The sequence below is a fragment of the Lissotriton helveticus genome, chromosome 5_1 (genome assembly GCF_964261635.1).
Source record: "Lissotriton helveticus chromosome 5_1, aLisHel1.1, whole genome shotgun sequence".
NCBI classification, from domain to species: Eukaryota; Metazoa; Chordata; class Amphibia; order Caudata; family Salamandridae; genus Lissotriton; species Lissotriton helveticus.
In genome coordinates, this window is record NC_136065.1 from 1225372345 (window position 1) to 1225388338 (window position 15994).

The window sequence follows — 15994 nt, forward strand, 5'->3', positions numbered from 1 at the left end:
CCAATAAATACAAATTGAGGCCCTGATCGCTTGTGGACCTTCCTGTTCTGAAGCCATACTGAATGTCTGTAATTAGGTGGTCTTCCTCAGTCCAGTCCATGAGCCATTGAAGAATTACCCGTCCCAAAACTTTTGCCGAGACATCAATCAATGAGATTGGTCTGTAACATTGCGGGTTGTCCCTATTGCCCTTCTTAAAGATAGGGACAATAACCGCTGTCGACCAAGATCGGGGCAGACCGATCTGAGCTGCAGTGTTAAACACTCTTGTGAGGATGGGAGCCCAAAGATCTACTTTGCTCAGGTATAAATCAGGTGGGGATCCATCCGGGCCCGGCGCCTTGTTACGTGAAAGGCCCTGGATCCCAGCAATTATCTCTGCGAGAGTACACTCAATTCCTGGTCCCTGCTGGCTGTCCACCACCCAGTCCATTTCTGTGTCCTGAGTACAATTATATAAACCCTCGAAGTGGGAGACCCACTGTTCTGGTAGGATGCTCGTCCCGATCTCGGGGGTGTTACTGTCCTGAAAGCAGGGATTGTTAATGATCCTCCAGAATTGGGACATATCCCTTTTATCTCCCGCCTCTCTCAGATCTGCCCAGGCTTCTATTTGTAGTGAGGTCTTTCTCTGTTTTAATGTGTTTTTATACATGCGTCTGCACTGTCCTATTTTGAAAGAGTCCCTAGGCTTAGTTTTTAGGCTAAGTTTTAGATCTCTCAGGGCTCGTGAACACTTGCCGTCAAACCACCTCGGCTGCAGTTTGTTCCTCTTTGGTGCTTTCGTTTTAATAAACCATCCACCAACTTAGTCACTGAGCTAAATGCCCCAAGCAGGTTTCTCCCTTCGATCATAGGGTCAAGGCATTCCTCAAACTGTGCCTTCCCTTGTGATATTAGCTCTTTATAAAATACTTCCCCATCAATTTTTGCCCATCTGAGCCGCCTTCCTCTATCTGTGACTGTCAACACACTATCCTTCGGGGGACAAAACTTAGAGCGGCCCCACTGTTTGGAATTTAAAACTAGGGGGTTGTGGTCACTAAATCCACTCCACTCAATTCCTACTGTACTAATTGATTTTTTTGCATGTCTAGCCACCAGGATATAATCTATGTAGGTGGAGCAACTTCTTCCTTTAAAGGTTGGGATAAGGGACCCGTCCTCTGCCAGGCTGACCAAATCAATTGTGTGTTCCAGGTCATGAGTCTTTAAGAGGTTACTAAGAACCAAACCTTCAGTGGAATGTTCAAAGTGTGGGCCCTTCTCCAAGGGGCATCGAGACCAATCTGCGTTCAGTGGGAACAGTGTTGGGCACAGATGACAATTTAAGTCCCCCAAGACTACCAGAGATTTTTCCATGGCCCCTTTTCTATGATCTAACTCCTGTTGGAGTCTGTGATCTAGTTCCAGTAATGTGGGGTTTTCCCCATTCACAGTCCCTGCATTATATATATTAAATAAAGTTAGTCTGAGCCCCGACCTTATATACCGTAGCGCCTGTATGTTCAAAGCTGTCCACGGGGGGCTTGACCATACGCCTTTCATATTAAGGTCTATGTATACCACCAGGCCTCCAATAGCTCTTCCTGAGCTAGCCTTTTGTGCTGGCACAAAAAAAACATTTATAACCAACCATGTGAAAAGGGTTATTTTCAAGTGCCCAAGTTTCTTGCAGACAAATTATCTGGAACCCCCCTATAAACTCTCTCCATTCGTTGTTATAGAATTTTCTGGCCAGGCCCGCAACGTTCCAAGATAAAAATTTTAGCTCTCCCTCATGGTCCCCTGCTAGATTTTTATTACTCTGACAGTCAGACAACGGTCTATCCTCTGACCTTTGAGATGTGTTTTGTGTCCCAGAATTATATGTCGGCTGCTGGGCTAATGCCTCCCTCCCATTTTCCTCCTGGCTTTGAATAATTCGGGGGGTTTGATGGGTTTCGGCATCCTTGGCAATCTCCCTGTCTGTAGTTGTCCTTGTGGGATGTATTTGATTGTATGTTGTTATTGGTGCATTATTATTATTCATCAACCTCATGTTTCTGCCTTCCCCACCAACGTGACTTATTGTCTCAACCTTCGTGTCTAAACCCTCAGTTACTGACGCTTGGTGTGTTGGTGGTCAATCGTTGTTATCTAGGCTCAGTAGGGGGCTGAATCTGTTCTCCCACATGGCATCATCTTGTTCTTGCACCCTCGCGGTGTTTGTATCTAACCTTCCCCTCCCATAAATGAGATGGTCCATGCATACTCTCCCCGGGAAGTTTCTAGAATCAAAAGGGCCACGATGTGAGGGGTAAAAGTATCCCAATGGCAGTGTTTTGATGTTACTTGATAGTTGTGATAATCCCCCCGACAATATATAATCCACCAGTCTCTTGTCCCGGAAATTCACAATTATGCAGTTACCTGCCAGATCTTTATTTTTATTGCCTATCCAGTGCACCCTTCTGACATTCATGATTTCTCCACATTCGTTCCCTCCTAATGGTCTATTTTTGTTTAGCCACGCAATTGTCTTATTTTTAAGCTCGGGGTAAGATTCTTTCTGCTCAGGTTTTAGTTCTGAAACGTCCCCGAGAACCACTACGTAAGGACAGGCCTCAGGGGGCAGATTTATGCTTGGAAGGGATTTTACTGCTCTTACATTAACATCACATCTTGTTTGGGGTGCTGGTTTTCCCGTTTGATCACATGCTATTAACGAGCTTGGCCCCCCTCCACTTACACTAGGCCCTTTGTCCTGGCATGATACTGCATTCTTCGGTGGTACAGGATCTGATGTAATGTCATGCACTCCACTATGCGATCTGCTCTCAGTGTGGTCATTTACTGTGGCCGGCTGGATGAGTGGGCTAGTGACTGTTGTGGCAATACTGCCGTTAACACAGTTGTTTGCAGTTTTAGCCTGGGTCTTTCCTCTCTTATTTAACTCAGTTATGATTTTGTCAAGTCTACTAATGATGGGTTTGAACTGACTTGCTATGAAGAGTTCAAGGGAGTTTTGTAGGCTTATGACTACATCGGCCATCCAAGATGGGGGACCTATTTGATGGACCTCGGAAACCTCAGTATCTTCTACCTCATTGGGTTTCCTTTGCACGATTAATGGTTGGGTTTTGGAATTTTTAGGGCCTAGAGTCTTCTGGCGGGGTTTTCTTTTATTACTGATGGATACTTTCTTGTCTAATATAACTGTCATTACCGGTGTGCAAATGGCTGGTTGGGCACAGGGAAGTTCCTGGGTTAGGGACTCTATGCCAGCGTTTAAGGAGTTGACTGTCTGCTCATCAATAATGACCTGTGGCGGGGTAGTAATGTCTAATGATGGCGTTATGGACAATCTTCTTTCGGTACGCTCTATTTTATTATTGACTTTCCGCAGCATTAGATCTATCGCGGTTGCCTGTATGCCGAAGGGGGTCACTGAATTACAGTCTTGTACAATTACCTTGGGGTTTAAAGGCATAGTTGATTTCAGTCTTGTGGCACGAGTGTTAACGTTTGGAGCCATGTTACAACCACCCAAGAGTCCAATTTTATGACTGCGCCCAGTCGCAAAAGGCAAAGCCTAAACGCACAGTATTTAAAAAAATAAATAACTAAAAATAAGAAAAACCCTAAAATTTTCTGGCTTACTGTGTTAGTAGGTCCAATGTTCAGAGTCCATATCAGTGAGCCTTCTAGTCCTTCTTCTCCGGGCTTATCTGTTCATCAATATCTTGGCCTAAGGAAAACTTAGTGCATCCACCAAGGGGGGTGGCCCGTCCCGTCCTCTTCTGTCCTCTGACGGCCACAGACGGCCCGCCCTTTGCCCGAGCTTAGCCCGGCGCCACCCGCGCACGTCCCGCAACGCGAAGGAAGCCTCTGTTCTTTATGTGCCTCCGGGCGCGAGATTGCTCAGGTGTGGGCTGTGGGGGGGACCGCTAGGCAGCCTGGGAGCTGTAGTCTCCCCCCTCTGTGGCCGCACGGTGGTGCTGGCAGCGGCGGCAGGGGAGACCAACAGCGTCGGGACCCCAGGTGCGTCAGGAAGGCTCAGGTAAGAGTGAAGGTGGGGGTCGAGTTCTTCCCCAAGCAGCGTCTGTGTCCCCTGCTCCACCGAGGGATCCTCTGTTCTTTATGCGCCTTTGGGCGTGAGATTGCTCAGGTGTGGGCTGTGGGCGGGACCGCTAGGCAGCCTGGGAGCTGTAGTCTCCCCCCTCTGCGGCCGCGCGGCGGTGCTGGCAGCGGCGGCAGGGGAGACCAACAGCGTCGGGACCCCAGGTGCGTCAGGAATGCTCTGGTAAGAGTGAAGGTGGGGGTCGAGTTCTTCCCCAAGCAGCGTCTGTGTCCCCCAGTGTTCTTTGTGGTCACATTGGAGGGCACTCCTGTCCAATGAGGTGCAGGAAGACACCCAGATTATGACAGTTTCCTCCAAAGTGTGGCACAGTGGTCTCCCAGAAAGCACTATTTCTCCAAAATTCAATATGGCTGAAGTTTCAGCAGAGAGACAAGAGCTGTTTAAACTAACCTCCAGGATGGCTAATCTCCTTATTCTCCTTCCCCCCTGACCTCAATGCATTCCTTTCATAAGCCTGCCATCTAGCTTGGTTCAAAGAGTAGGGGTGTATATGAAACTGGTTTCTCCAGCCTGTCTCCTCCTTCTTTTGAAGATTATTGTTTACAACCCCTCCCACAGGCTCTGGCATTCCTATGGAGCAGAAACCTCTCCTCCCAGAATGTCTTTTTAACCCAGGGGCTACGTATCACCTCATCAAGCAGCCTGGCTAATCCACTTAACTCTGACCAATCAGGACAGATCTCTGGAAGGCTGAAATTTGGCTTACAGACAAGAAAGTGTTATAACTTCTTGTCTGTATATTTTAGGATAAATTAAACAACAGTAAATTCTCGTGGCGGGAATTATTAAAGAATAACTTCTTGAAATGTTAACCTATGTGGCTGGGATTTTGCAATGGGGAAAATGACCTGGGGAATTTTTCCAACATCGGGTCTTATAAAACATATTTTATAAGGACCCTGCCTATATTCACAGGACCCACACCCCGGGGATTCCTAGGGGAGACTTTTGGGGTTCCGAATATGTACAAATATTGAAGATCTTCACTCCACAGTGCTCCTAGCACAAAAGTAGATTTTGGGAAGCACGTTACTATGATGCGGGGAGTGAAATGTGCAATTTCACTAAATACGAGGCATATAATATGTATTATATAAGGGTCCTCCTTATAAATACCTAATCACCACCACTGGGGCACCTAGGGGAGACTCTGGGGGTCCCTAATATGCCAAAACATTGTGGTTTATCAATTAATAAGTGCCCTAAACATCAAACTCGAGTTTGGCCACAATTTTCATTTTAAAAGGAGTCCTGCAACACAGGGCTGCTTTTAAACTGTGCTCAGGCCTCAGCAGTGCACACATGCAAGTGCAGAAAGGGCTTCTGGCCTCTAAACCACCATGCCCCATTATATACTAGGGACTGAGAGGTAGTTTCCATCCCCCTGCCCTATTATGTATGAGGGCCTTATAGTGGAGGTCATTCACATCAGAGGGGGTACCCTAACCCATAGTGTACCCTAGTGTATGTAGGTGTTTTCACTGTATTCTAAGTGTCTTTTAAGCATAGCACTGGCCCTGGGCCTGGTTAGGCAGAGCCCAGGGAGAGTCAGAATCAGTTACCACCAGTGCCTGTCAGTAAAACAATGGGGGGTGCCCAGGGCACAAGGATGACCATAGCCCCCCTGACAAAAGGTGATAGGTTACTAACCTACACCCTGGTAGTCCTCATCTAAGTGGAAAAACCTGGAAAGTCCATCAGCATTTGCATGAGCAACGCCAGATCTCTGTTCCACTGTATAATCCATTCCTTGCATCACTGTGATGAACTTGTAGTTGGCCCCACACTCATTCCACATAGCAGTCAAATAGTTGAACAGAAAGTTTGGGCCCCTATCTGACGGTAACCTCTTTCAGAAAACCCACTCTGTTGAACACACCAAGCAGTGTTCTAGCTACTACAGGAGCATCTCTGGTTTTAAGAGGGTACCTAGTGGCATGGGCCACTACCACCAAAATGTACCGATTCTCTGATGCAGTAGGTGGGTCCACGGGACCAACAATGCCCACCCCTATCCTTTCAAAAGGAACCCCAACCACTGGCAGTGGTATTAGGGGAGACTTGATTTTGTTCCCTGCCTTGCCACTGGTCTGACAGGTGACACAGGAGCTGCAAAACTACTTTACCTTTTCAGACATGTGGGGCCAGTAGAAATGGGTTTACCAACCTGTTCCATGTCTGTCCCAAATGTCCTGCCAAGAGGATATGCTGACCCGAGGTCAGGGTGAACTCTCTGTACTTCTGGGGCACCACCAATTTTCTAGTGAACCGTCCTAATGGTTCAGTTCAGCCACGTTGATAACGCTTGTAAACTGAAAACCAGGTATAATAGAAATCATTATATCCACCGTTAATGCCATATTTGTCTAGGTAAAACCGTATGTGAAGTTAAAGTCTAAACTGAGAAACAAGTATAATAAAAATCGTTATTTCCAACCTTAACATCATATTTGTCAAGGTAGAACCATATGTGAAGAAAAGGTGTAAGTCAATAACACCGAAAGCTGGATCACCCTCTTAGAGAAGCAAAGCACATCTCTACACAATTTCTCTTGTGGGATTCCTCAAATGGCAATATGATGGAAAACCATCTCTCAATATATCGCACAAGAAAATTGGAGTTATTGTTTCTTTATATATGTAATGCATTCTCATATGGCCCTTCAATTGTGTATATGGGCAGTCACTCAACCAAACATCTACAATTTCATTTTAACAATAAGATGTGTCCTAAAATTGTGTACGTGGCGGCCATGTAATGTCATTTAGGTCTGGTCCTTATGGATTACAATCAATGTACTTCCTACCAAGTGAATTCAGGCCAAACTGGCTGTCATCCAGCCGATCCCAGTTATATATCCCAGCAGTCATTGGAATTAATAAGAGAGGGTTATTTTTCAACAACAATTTCTGTACATGGCAACAAAATAAGTTAATGTTTATTTTTGTAGATATTAGTAAATTGTGTCTATCGTATAAGCGGAAGATGTATCAGTGATATATGCTGTGACCAAACATAATGGAGGAGAATATGTCCATGGCAAATGAAAAACTGCATATCAGAGGCTGCTACATTCAAATTTCATGACACCTCATTCAGTCTCTGTATCCAATTAATCTTCCCAGAGCAGATAATTAAAACGGGTGACATGGAATTCATTTAACAAAGCAGACAATTGGAGCAGATCATAATCTGCAGTTCTTAAGTGACATATCATTTGGCCTCGACCTTTATCAAAATCTGCTCCCTGTTTCCTCCCCCCTTTTATTGTTGGTGATTTGTTTATTTGCATGGAAACAAATCTGTGTGTTAGTCGGGTGATCTTGATGTATGTTTGTTGCCATCAGATACCTCTTGTCCCAATGTTTGGTTTGCCACAGAAGCAGGGTCGTGTCCATAGGGCATACCATCGAGTGACCCCAGCGATGCTGGCCCAGGCTGCTGTGGATCATCCCTGCTCCCTCTCAGGTGATCTGGAGAGGGATTTGGAGGCCCTGCAAGTTTGGCTTTTAGACAGGCTAAATGATCTCGCTCCTGAAGTGACACCCCGCCCGACACCGAAACGGGTCTCTGCACCTTGGTTCACCGCAGCACTGTCGGCTATGCGGCAGCAGTGCAAGGTGGCCGAAAGAGCTTGGCGGGCACAATACGACACTGCTGCCAAGCTGACCTATAAATCGGTGGTGAAGGCGTATCATCAAGACATTCGCCTGGGAAAAAAGGCCTATCTTGCAGGAAGAATAGAAGCGGCCTCCAACTCCTGTAAGGAGATTTTCTCCATTGTGAGAGAATTTATCTCTACACGGTCTAACACCTCGGATGAAAAGCCTTCTGACACCTGGGCCTTGGATCTGGCTGATTTTTTCACGAGCAAGATTCAACTTATTCAGGACTCTTTCCCACCGGTTGTGGCTATGGGCCCGACTAATTTTGAGGCCATTTTGTCTCCGTTGGCTTTGCCAGGCCCGACGTTGGGCGTGTTCCCTCCGATCTCTGCCCCTGCCTCTTTAGCCCTCATGGGCAATCTTAAATCTGGTTCGCCCCTGGACCCATGCCCGGCTAAAATTTTGGCGAAATTGGCAGAGGTGATCAATCCGCTGGCGAACCCGTTATTAAATCTCTCGCTGAGCCAGGGAGTAGTCCCGTCGGCCTGGAAGCAGGCGATGGTGATCCCGCTCCTTAAGAAACCAGGCCTGGACCCGAAGGTCCCTGTCAGCTATAGGCCTATTTCTTTGCTGCCGGCTCTCACGAAGATTCTGGAAAAGCACGTTCAGGTGGTGCTTTCCAATTTTCTTGAGACTAATGAGATCCTGCACGCCACCCAGTCGGGCTTTCGTCCCCATCTCAGCACAGAGACTGCGCTCCTTGAGGTCTCAGAGACTGTTAAAGGTGTTCTGGACTCGGGGGGCAAAGCCATGCTGGTGATGTTGGACTTGTCGGCGGCTTTTGACACCGTCCCCCATGACGGCCTTCTCGTGAGACTCTATGAGATAGGTTTGCGGGGGACAGTGTTCGGCTGGTTTTCCTCCTTTCTAGCCGGCTGCCGGCAAACGGTCTGGGCCTCGCCAGATTCCGCCGCAATGCCGCCTTTGGGAGTCGGGGTCCCTCAGGGCTCGATTTTGAGCCCGACCCTATTTAATATCTTTATGACTCCTTTGGCGGCGTTGGCGGAGTCATTTGGGGCCCAGATCGTGTCCTACGCGGACGATACCCAGCTCCTCTTCTCATGTACGAGAGGAGGAGATTTTGATGGGGAGAGTATCCGGGATTGCCTTGGGGCTGTTTTCCATTGGTTCCAACTGAACAGCCTCAAGTGCAATTCCGAGAAATCTGAGGTACTCTTCTTTGGGTGTGATACCGAGCCAAATTGGCAGGCCTGGTGGCCCATTGACATGTTTCCTCCGTCTTGTTCCTCCAAAATGGCTAAGAACTTGGGGGTCAAGATGGACAATGGGCTTACCTTAAAATCCCAGAATCTCGGGGTGTCGGGCACCTGTTTTGGCCTCCTCAGGATGCTGCGGAGGTTCCTTCCCCTGCTGTCTGAGGAGCACAGGAGGCTGACGGTACAGGCTCTTATCGGGTCCAGGTTAGATTATTCTAACATCCTCTACCTGGGCCTGCCAGAGTACCTGCTGCAACGGCTCCAAGTGGTGCAGAACGCTGCCACAAGAGCCATTTTTGGCTTAAATAGGCGGGCTAGTGCAACGGGGCTGTTGAAGACCTTGCACTGGCTTCCAGTCCGGAAACGGATTGCCTTTAAGGCTCTGACCCTGGCCTATAGGGCCCTTCATGCGGTGGGAGCAAAATATCTTCAAAGGAGACTGACTTTTTATCATCCGACTCGCTCTTTGAGGTCGGAGTCTCTGTTCCTGGCGGTTGTTCCGCGAGTGAAGAAAGCCCGTTTGGGTGGTCGCTCCTTTGGTTTACTTGCACCGCAGTTGTGGAACTCCCTGCCGCTCTCTCTGCGGGGAGCAACCAGCTTACTTGCCTTCAGGAAGGGCCTTAAAACGTGGTTGTTTACTCAGTAGATCTTATTTTGTATGCTTTTCTGGTTTTCTTTTTCTTTTTTTTCTTTTTCTCTTCCCCTTCTTTTAAACGTGTTATGTTATTATGATGCAGCTCTCCTTTACTAAAAGCGCCGGGATACTCTTTTTGAGTCGCCGTGCGCTATACAAAAGATTAAATAACATAACATAACATGTTTGATCACCCTAACATGCCCTGAAAGCATGTATTCAGGTTTTGTATACTACTTCCCAAATGCACATCCAATAATGTAAATTGTGTATGTGGTATTGCAGTTTATAAACAAGCTCACTGTCTATTCCGCCAGTGGTTTTGTGCCATCCTAAATGACAAACAGAACATCCGACATATGTAAAGATACTTTCGGCTTTATTGGCCTTCAGATAACTAGAGCATAGAGTTTTTTTCAGAGTGGTGCCCCTACAGTAAACCACTCAAGGTTTTTTGTGGTATGATGCCCTCAGGTAACATGTTGGAATCTAAGATGTGCCAATTCCTACATAGGATATCAAAGATGTGATTACTATACATATTGTACTGCATAATAAAAGTAATCTCCATATTCCTCACATATTTCTTTCCTTTGTGTGCCCATGTGACAGCAAATGGTAGGATCCTGTCCAATTTAATTGCTTTTGCTTCAGCTTTGTTAAAGCAGTGATTGTCATAGCCCCGTTCCTTAAAATCATGTTTGATGTCCTTTAATCTCTTATGAAACTACTGATCTAGACTGCAATTTTGTCAGGCTCTAACCATTTTGTTATATGGTATGGCATTTATGGTTGATTTAGGGCGAGCATTAGTGGCATGAAGCACACTATTGCAGGCAGTTTGCTTTTAAAAAATATCACTGTGAGTGGCTCATTCGTGCACATAGGTCGAGGAAATCCATCACATGTTTATGATTTTTTTAAATCAATTTGACATTGAACCTGTTGTTATTCAGGTAAGTGCAATATGCTCTTTGGTTCTCAACAGTCCCATATCAAATCATTAAGATGTCATCAATGTACTGTCCATAAAAATTATGTTATTTATCCAGTCACAGGAGCTAGGGGCCCAGGCAGGCTCCACCTCAAATAAACCCATAAACAGGTTTGCATATGATGGAGCAATCCGGGACCCCATGGCTGTTCCCTGTTTTTAGAGGCACCACTCCCCGTCATGGAGGGGGAAACAATATGATTTCTGCCATTTCTAGTAGCATAAAGGGTGTTCTAACTTGGTTTCATTTCATTTGTAAATATAGAACCACAATCAGTACTTATACATGTGTATAAACTTTCAATGTCCATTGTCAAGAACAGAAGCTCCTCACTGTCTCATTGTAAGTCTTCTAGTTTACAGAGTACATCCTTGTGATCTCTTAAGTAGGATGGGAAGTTCTTTACATATGATTATAAGAACCCATCCATTTATCCGGATAATTGCTCTGTTGGGGACCCATTACTGGATATGATAGACCTTCCTGGTGGGAACTGTGTTGTTTTGTGGATTTTTGGCAAAACATAAATTCATGGGTTTCTTGGATGATTGACTTGGGGATATTTATAGTCCAGGTCCGTTCAAAGACATGTGTCATGCCAGTCCCTAAGTTGTGCATTAATATGCTTCTCTACATCTGACACAGGATTATTTTAGCTTCTCATAGCAAGTTTGATCACATAACTGCTTCTTGATATCACTCAAATAGTCTTCTTTGCTCATCAGCACTGTATTCCCCCCCTTGTCTGCCTCTCACATTGCAATCTTTTCATCAGTTCTTGGATTATACAATGTATCTTTAGCTTTTTTTGATAGGTGATGATGGTGCTTGCATTTTTTACTATGCCTGTGAGAGTCTTCCAATTTGTAGAATTCAGAAGTCACCTTACAATAGAACTCATCTATTACAATATCTTGTACACTTGGGGCTTATACTTGAAAGAGGCCTGGAGTTGTTCACCCAGATACTTCATCTGCTCAGAGCATGCAACATGTCCCAGTAAAATACCAATTTGAAAACAAGGGGCAGCTAGCGCAAAAATGTAGACTCCTGCACATTATTTACCAAAAACGTATTATGGGGAGTTATTCCATCTCTCTTACGCCTAGAATTACCAGTGCCTTTAGTATTGATAATTGTGGCTAGAGGAATTAATTACTGGAACATTTTCCAGCCCATTTATAATGAGCCCCCTAATCTCTTCTAACTAATATCGCCTTAGAGCCATTCTTATTCACTAAGATAAAGTATATGTGTAGCAGTGGGAGAAAGCCCTGTGGTGGCACATTCCCAAGAGCTGACATGTTGCCCAATATAGGGAAAATCCATGACATTTCATGTCAGTCTGATACTGATGCCAGACAAAGTCATGAAAATGTCCCTACTATGTCTAGGCATTGCTGTAGACATTGTGGGAAGGAGGTTGCAGCACATCAAATCCATTTATCTTGTCTCCCATTTTGATGACACAATATATTATAGTGCCTTTTATTCACAATCCTTCTGGTTAGTAGTGTGGGCAAGGAGGAGGAGTTGTGTGGAGGGTGTAAGAGAAAAAATGGCTAACTTGATGGTGGTATAGGCGGCTTATGCTCATGACTGGAACTCTGCAGGATGGTGATCCCTTATATTCTACTCTCAACCCAAGTTTGCCTTAATAAAGGAGATGTTGTGAGAAGAAAATGAATAAGGCAGGCATTTCTAAATTTGGGAAAATATCCCTCTATATAAATAGTGATGTGCTATCCCACTCACAGGCAAAGAAATGCTGTTTATGAATTTATTGAAATGCCCAGAATGGAAAGTTAGCATTATATGTAAGTAACTTTTCCTTACTGATGCAATTCCTTGATGAACCCCTTCCATAGTATTATATTACCAATGCTGCTTTTCCTTATTTAATTTATTTGCATTTTAGTGCAATAGTCCCTCTGTTCTTTAATATGCCTGGTGCCTTAGCTATCACTAAATTATTTGTCTTGCAGTTCAGTTTCTGTTCCTTCACATTCCTCATATCTCAGACTCTTTTCTTATTCCAGATGCCCAGTATATGGCAGTGGGTTGATCATTTCTGTTTTTCCCATGCAGATTATACACTTTTAATGAATATCGCCTCTTCAGGACAGTACTCTACTGGGTCTTTTTGCAGCAGAATCCCAACATCCAGATGCTTCCAGCGCACAACACCATCTTAAGCTACTTCAACAGGTAGGAGAGGCTTTCATCTCATCAGACTAAAGTTTGCATAATGCTTAAATAATCACAAGTCAGGAGGGGGAAGAGGGCTATGGATAGTCTTAAAGAATATAAGAGGGATGCTACTGTTTCCTGAGTGGATATTCTTAGGTGTCATGGGCTTGGTAGCAAGTCAGTAGTGTTGCGTGATTGTACAAATGCATGGTCCATAGCATTTGGGATTGGTATTCAATCAAGAATTCTTTACTTTTTTTTTTTTTTTGAGGTTCAACACTGCTTTATTGCATGATATAGACCAAAGTACACAGCTGTTAGTGCCCACAACCCGGAGGCCGGCAGCGCAGTATACAAGTATAAACACAGCCTTGGAGTCGGCATCCCTGGGGCCCGACGGCGATTTATAAGCAAATAGAAGAAAAATAAGGCCATTCGGCGTTGTAGGGTTTTTAGAGGATGAGCTGCAGCAGAACAGTAGTTTTCATTTCAACCTGTATTGAGAGAACAAAAGTATAAAATACTTCCCAACATGGAAGAACCTAAGAGGCATTTCGATCGTCCTTGAAAGGTAAAAGAGGATATAATAACTGGCAAAGCGGTGAGGTAGTGTAGGTAACCAATGTAGTGTACAGTCTAGTGTTAATAGAGCCTTAGTTTGGTAGGGTCCCTAGTGAGTCTGGAGACTATGACCGGATCCCCGTGTCATATGTAGCGTGTCGAGATGTAGGATGTGTCACAGGCATGCGAGGTGATTAGTCTAGTCCCTACGCATTATAAGAGGCATATTCTGTGCTGACATCTATGACATGTGAGTGTTGCAGTTAGAGTGCAAGGCCATTGCTGAGTCGGACATCGTGGCCTCAAGAAGGAGCAGTATCCCCCTCAGGTGCGTCGTCCGCAGCCGATCTTTGGAGCATGTAACATACCAGGGGGCCCAAGAATTCTTTACTTTGCTTTAGTGGTAGGTGGTCTTATTTTTTTTGGTTTGAATTCCAGCTGAATGAATTCAGTGTCCCAGTCAATGTATGGGCACACCTTGGTGTCCGAGGAGCAACCAGACTCAGTGATGTGGAGGGGTGCAGTTCTAGATTAACCGTATGTTGCCATTGATTCCGTGTATTATGATAGCCATTAAAACTGTTTCAGGATCATATGTCTCCCAAAATATGCTTGGACCCTCCATTTCTTGCACATAGCAAAACTGCATTCTTTGTCAGAATTACACATGAGTGGCTACTGATCTTTGAGCATCATTAATTACTATGTGTTACTTTGTGTCATAGTACAGGAACAAGGCTACTGTACTGGTCATCGCTTCTGGAAAACAGGCCTCAATTGTCTTGATCGAAATACCCATTACAGTTGTGAGGGCTAAGCAGTTGCTGGATCCTTTCCTCTGGTGGGTTATGCCCCCTTTAAAGAGGTGGGTCAAGAGAGTAGACTTCACATAAGAAAGTCTTGCGGGACTGAATAGGGAAAATGACCCTTACTTGTGATTTTGTACAGTTGTACTTGGACAAAGTATAAACGGATGCCCAGCTGCCAGCCTGATAAAAGTAGACTACAGGAACACCCAGAGGTAGAGCAGTATTCATGGTTTTCACCCTGGTGAAATGAGTCAAGGCCTCCAGGAGGATCCACTTTGGCAAAGGGTTAAATGTTTGAAGCAAAGGACATTCCACTGGGGCAAGGTCGTTTCTGGACCAACTTTCCTTTCTTTCGCACCAGTGAATCCAACATATAGCTTATCATCCACACAGTACTCAGTCCTGTCGACCTGTCTCCACTTTAGATGGATGTGATAGATAAACGTACAAACTTAGCATGATGAACTGCGTGAAGTGGAAAGATGACACCACTTTGGGGAAGAAGAATGCACAGGTCTTAAGCACCACTTTGTAAGGATGAAAGGTAGTTTACAGAGGCTGAAATTATATGGCCTGCAACTCACTGAGGAGATGTGCAGAAATGATGGCAATGATAAACACATTCTTCAGAGTCTAGTTTCAAGAATCTCAGAGTACAACTGTGAAGAGGTTCAAATGGAGCACTCATCAAGATTGTTAAAATCAAATTGAGTTCTCACAGTAGCATAATAAATGGAGCAGGGAGAAACGCATGTAAAAACCTTCAAGAAAACACATCGCAATGGGTGGTTTTAATAACATTGGCTTACCAGGCAAACAAGGGGATGCTGCAGGGGCCACTAAGTAACTCTTAACAGTACCCCCAGTAAACCCTTGCTGGCCCAACGATAACACAAGCAAAAGCAGAGCTTCCTTCATATGATCAGAGACTATCTCAACATAAATATTTCTGGAAGGGAGCCACTGAGCAGTTAGCAGATGTCCTTGTGAGAACTGACCTTCACACCAGAGCAATTCCTGTTGGAAGTATTCCCGAAACCAAAAGTACATTTTGCAACTGATTTCTGGACTTACTACTTGCTAAAGGAGCAATAACAATAGTATGGAAGTCACCAGCACTCCTCCCCCACCTCACCAAGTGGCACAATATGGTACAAACATTGACAACAAGTGAAAGTGCTGCACTACATGGGGAAGAAAAAGAGGCCTATGGAAGCACCTGATAACATCAGTGTAGTTTGAGGAAGTTGTAGTGTTCTAAGACCTGCTGGGCACTAGGACCAGCACAGGAGGTCTAGAGGTGGGAGGAGAATGGGAGGCAGAGCAGGAGGAGTCAAGGAGGCAGAAAGAAGCAGGGAGGAGAGAAAGTAAGACGTGGAATAATAAAGCTCTTACCATTTACTCGTGTTGGTGTTGTCTATTCGTGCAGCACGACACTACAGGTGGCGATGAAGGTGGTCAAGGACCTTGGCTGTCTTACCTGGTGAAGGAGTGTCCCGTTGAGCGCTCCGCTGCCTCAGAGCTGCAGTACTGTGCCACAAGCCGGGAGCTCACCTCGGTCGCGTTGTGCCCCTGCTGTGTCTTTCGTCCGCTCCGCTGCCTTGGAGCTGTGGGGCTGTGCTGCGACCCAGGAGCCCACCCTGGTCGTGTGCCTCCTGCTGTAGACTGTCGTCGGTGCGACCCAGGAGCCCCCCCCGGCGCGTGTGCCTCCTGCTGTGGACTGTCGTCGGTGCGACCCAGGAGCCCCCCCCCCCCGGTCGCGTGTGCCTCCTGCTGTGGGCTGTCATCGCCGCGACCTG

General features: G+C 45.6%; 1 protein-coding gene across 2 annotated transcripts in view; it reads left to right on the top strand.

Moving 5' to 3' along the window:
* The window catches only part of BTBD16 (BTB domain containing 16), a 957777-nt gene that overhangs the window by 661752 nt on the left and 280031 nt on the right, over positions 1-15994 (top strand). For both annotated transcript variants that reach the window (XM_078641204.1, XM_078641205.1), the window contains exon 12: positions 12724-12843. In XM_078641204.1, coding sequence (XP_078497330.1) covers positions 12724-12843 — 120 coding nt within the window. The remainder of the gene's footprint in view (positions 1-12723; positions 12844-15994) is intronic.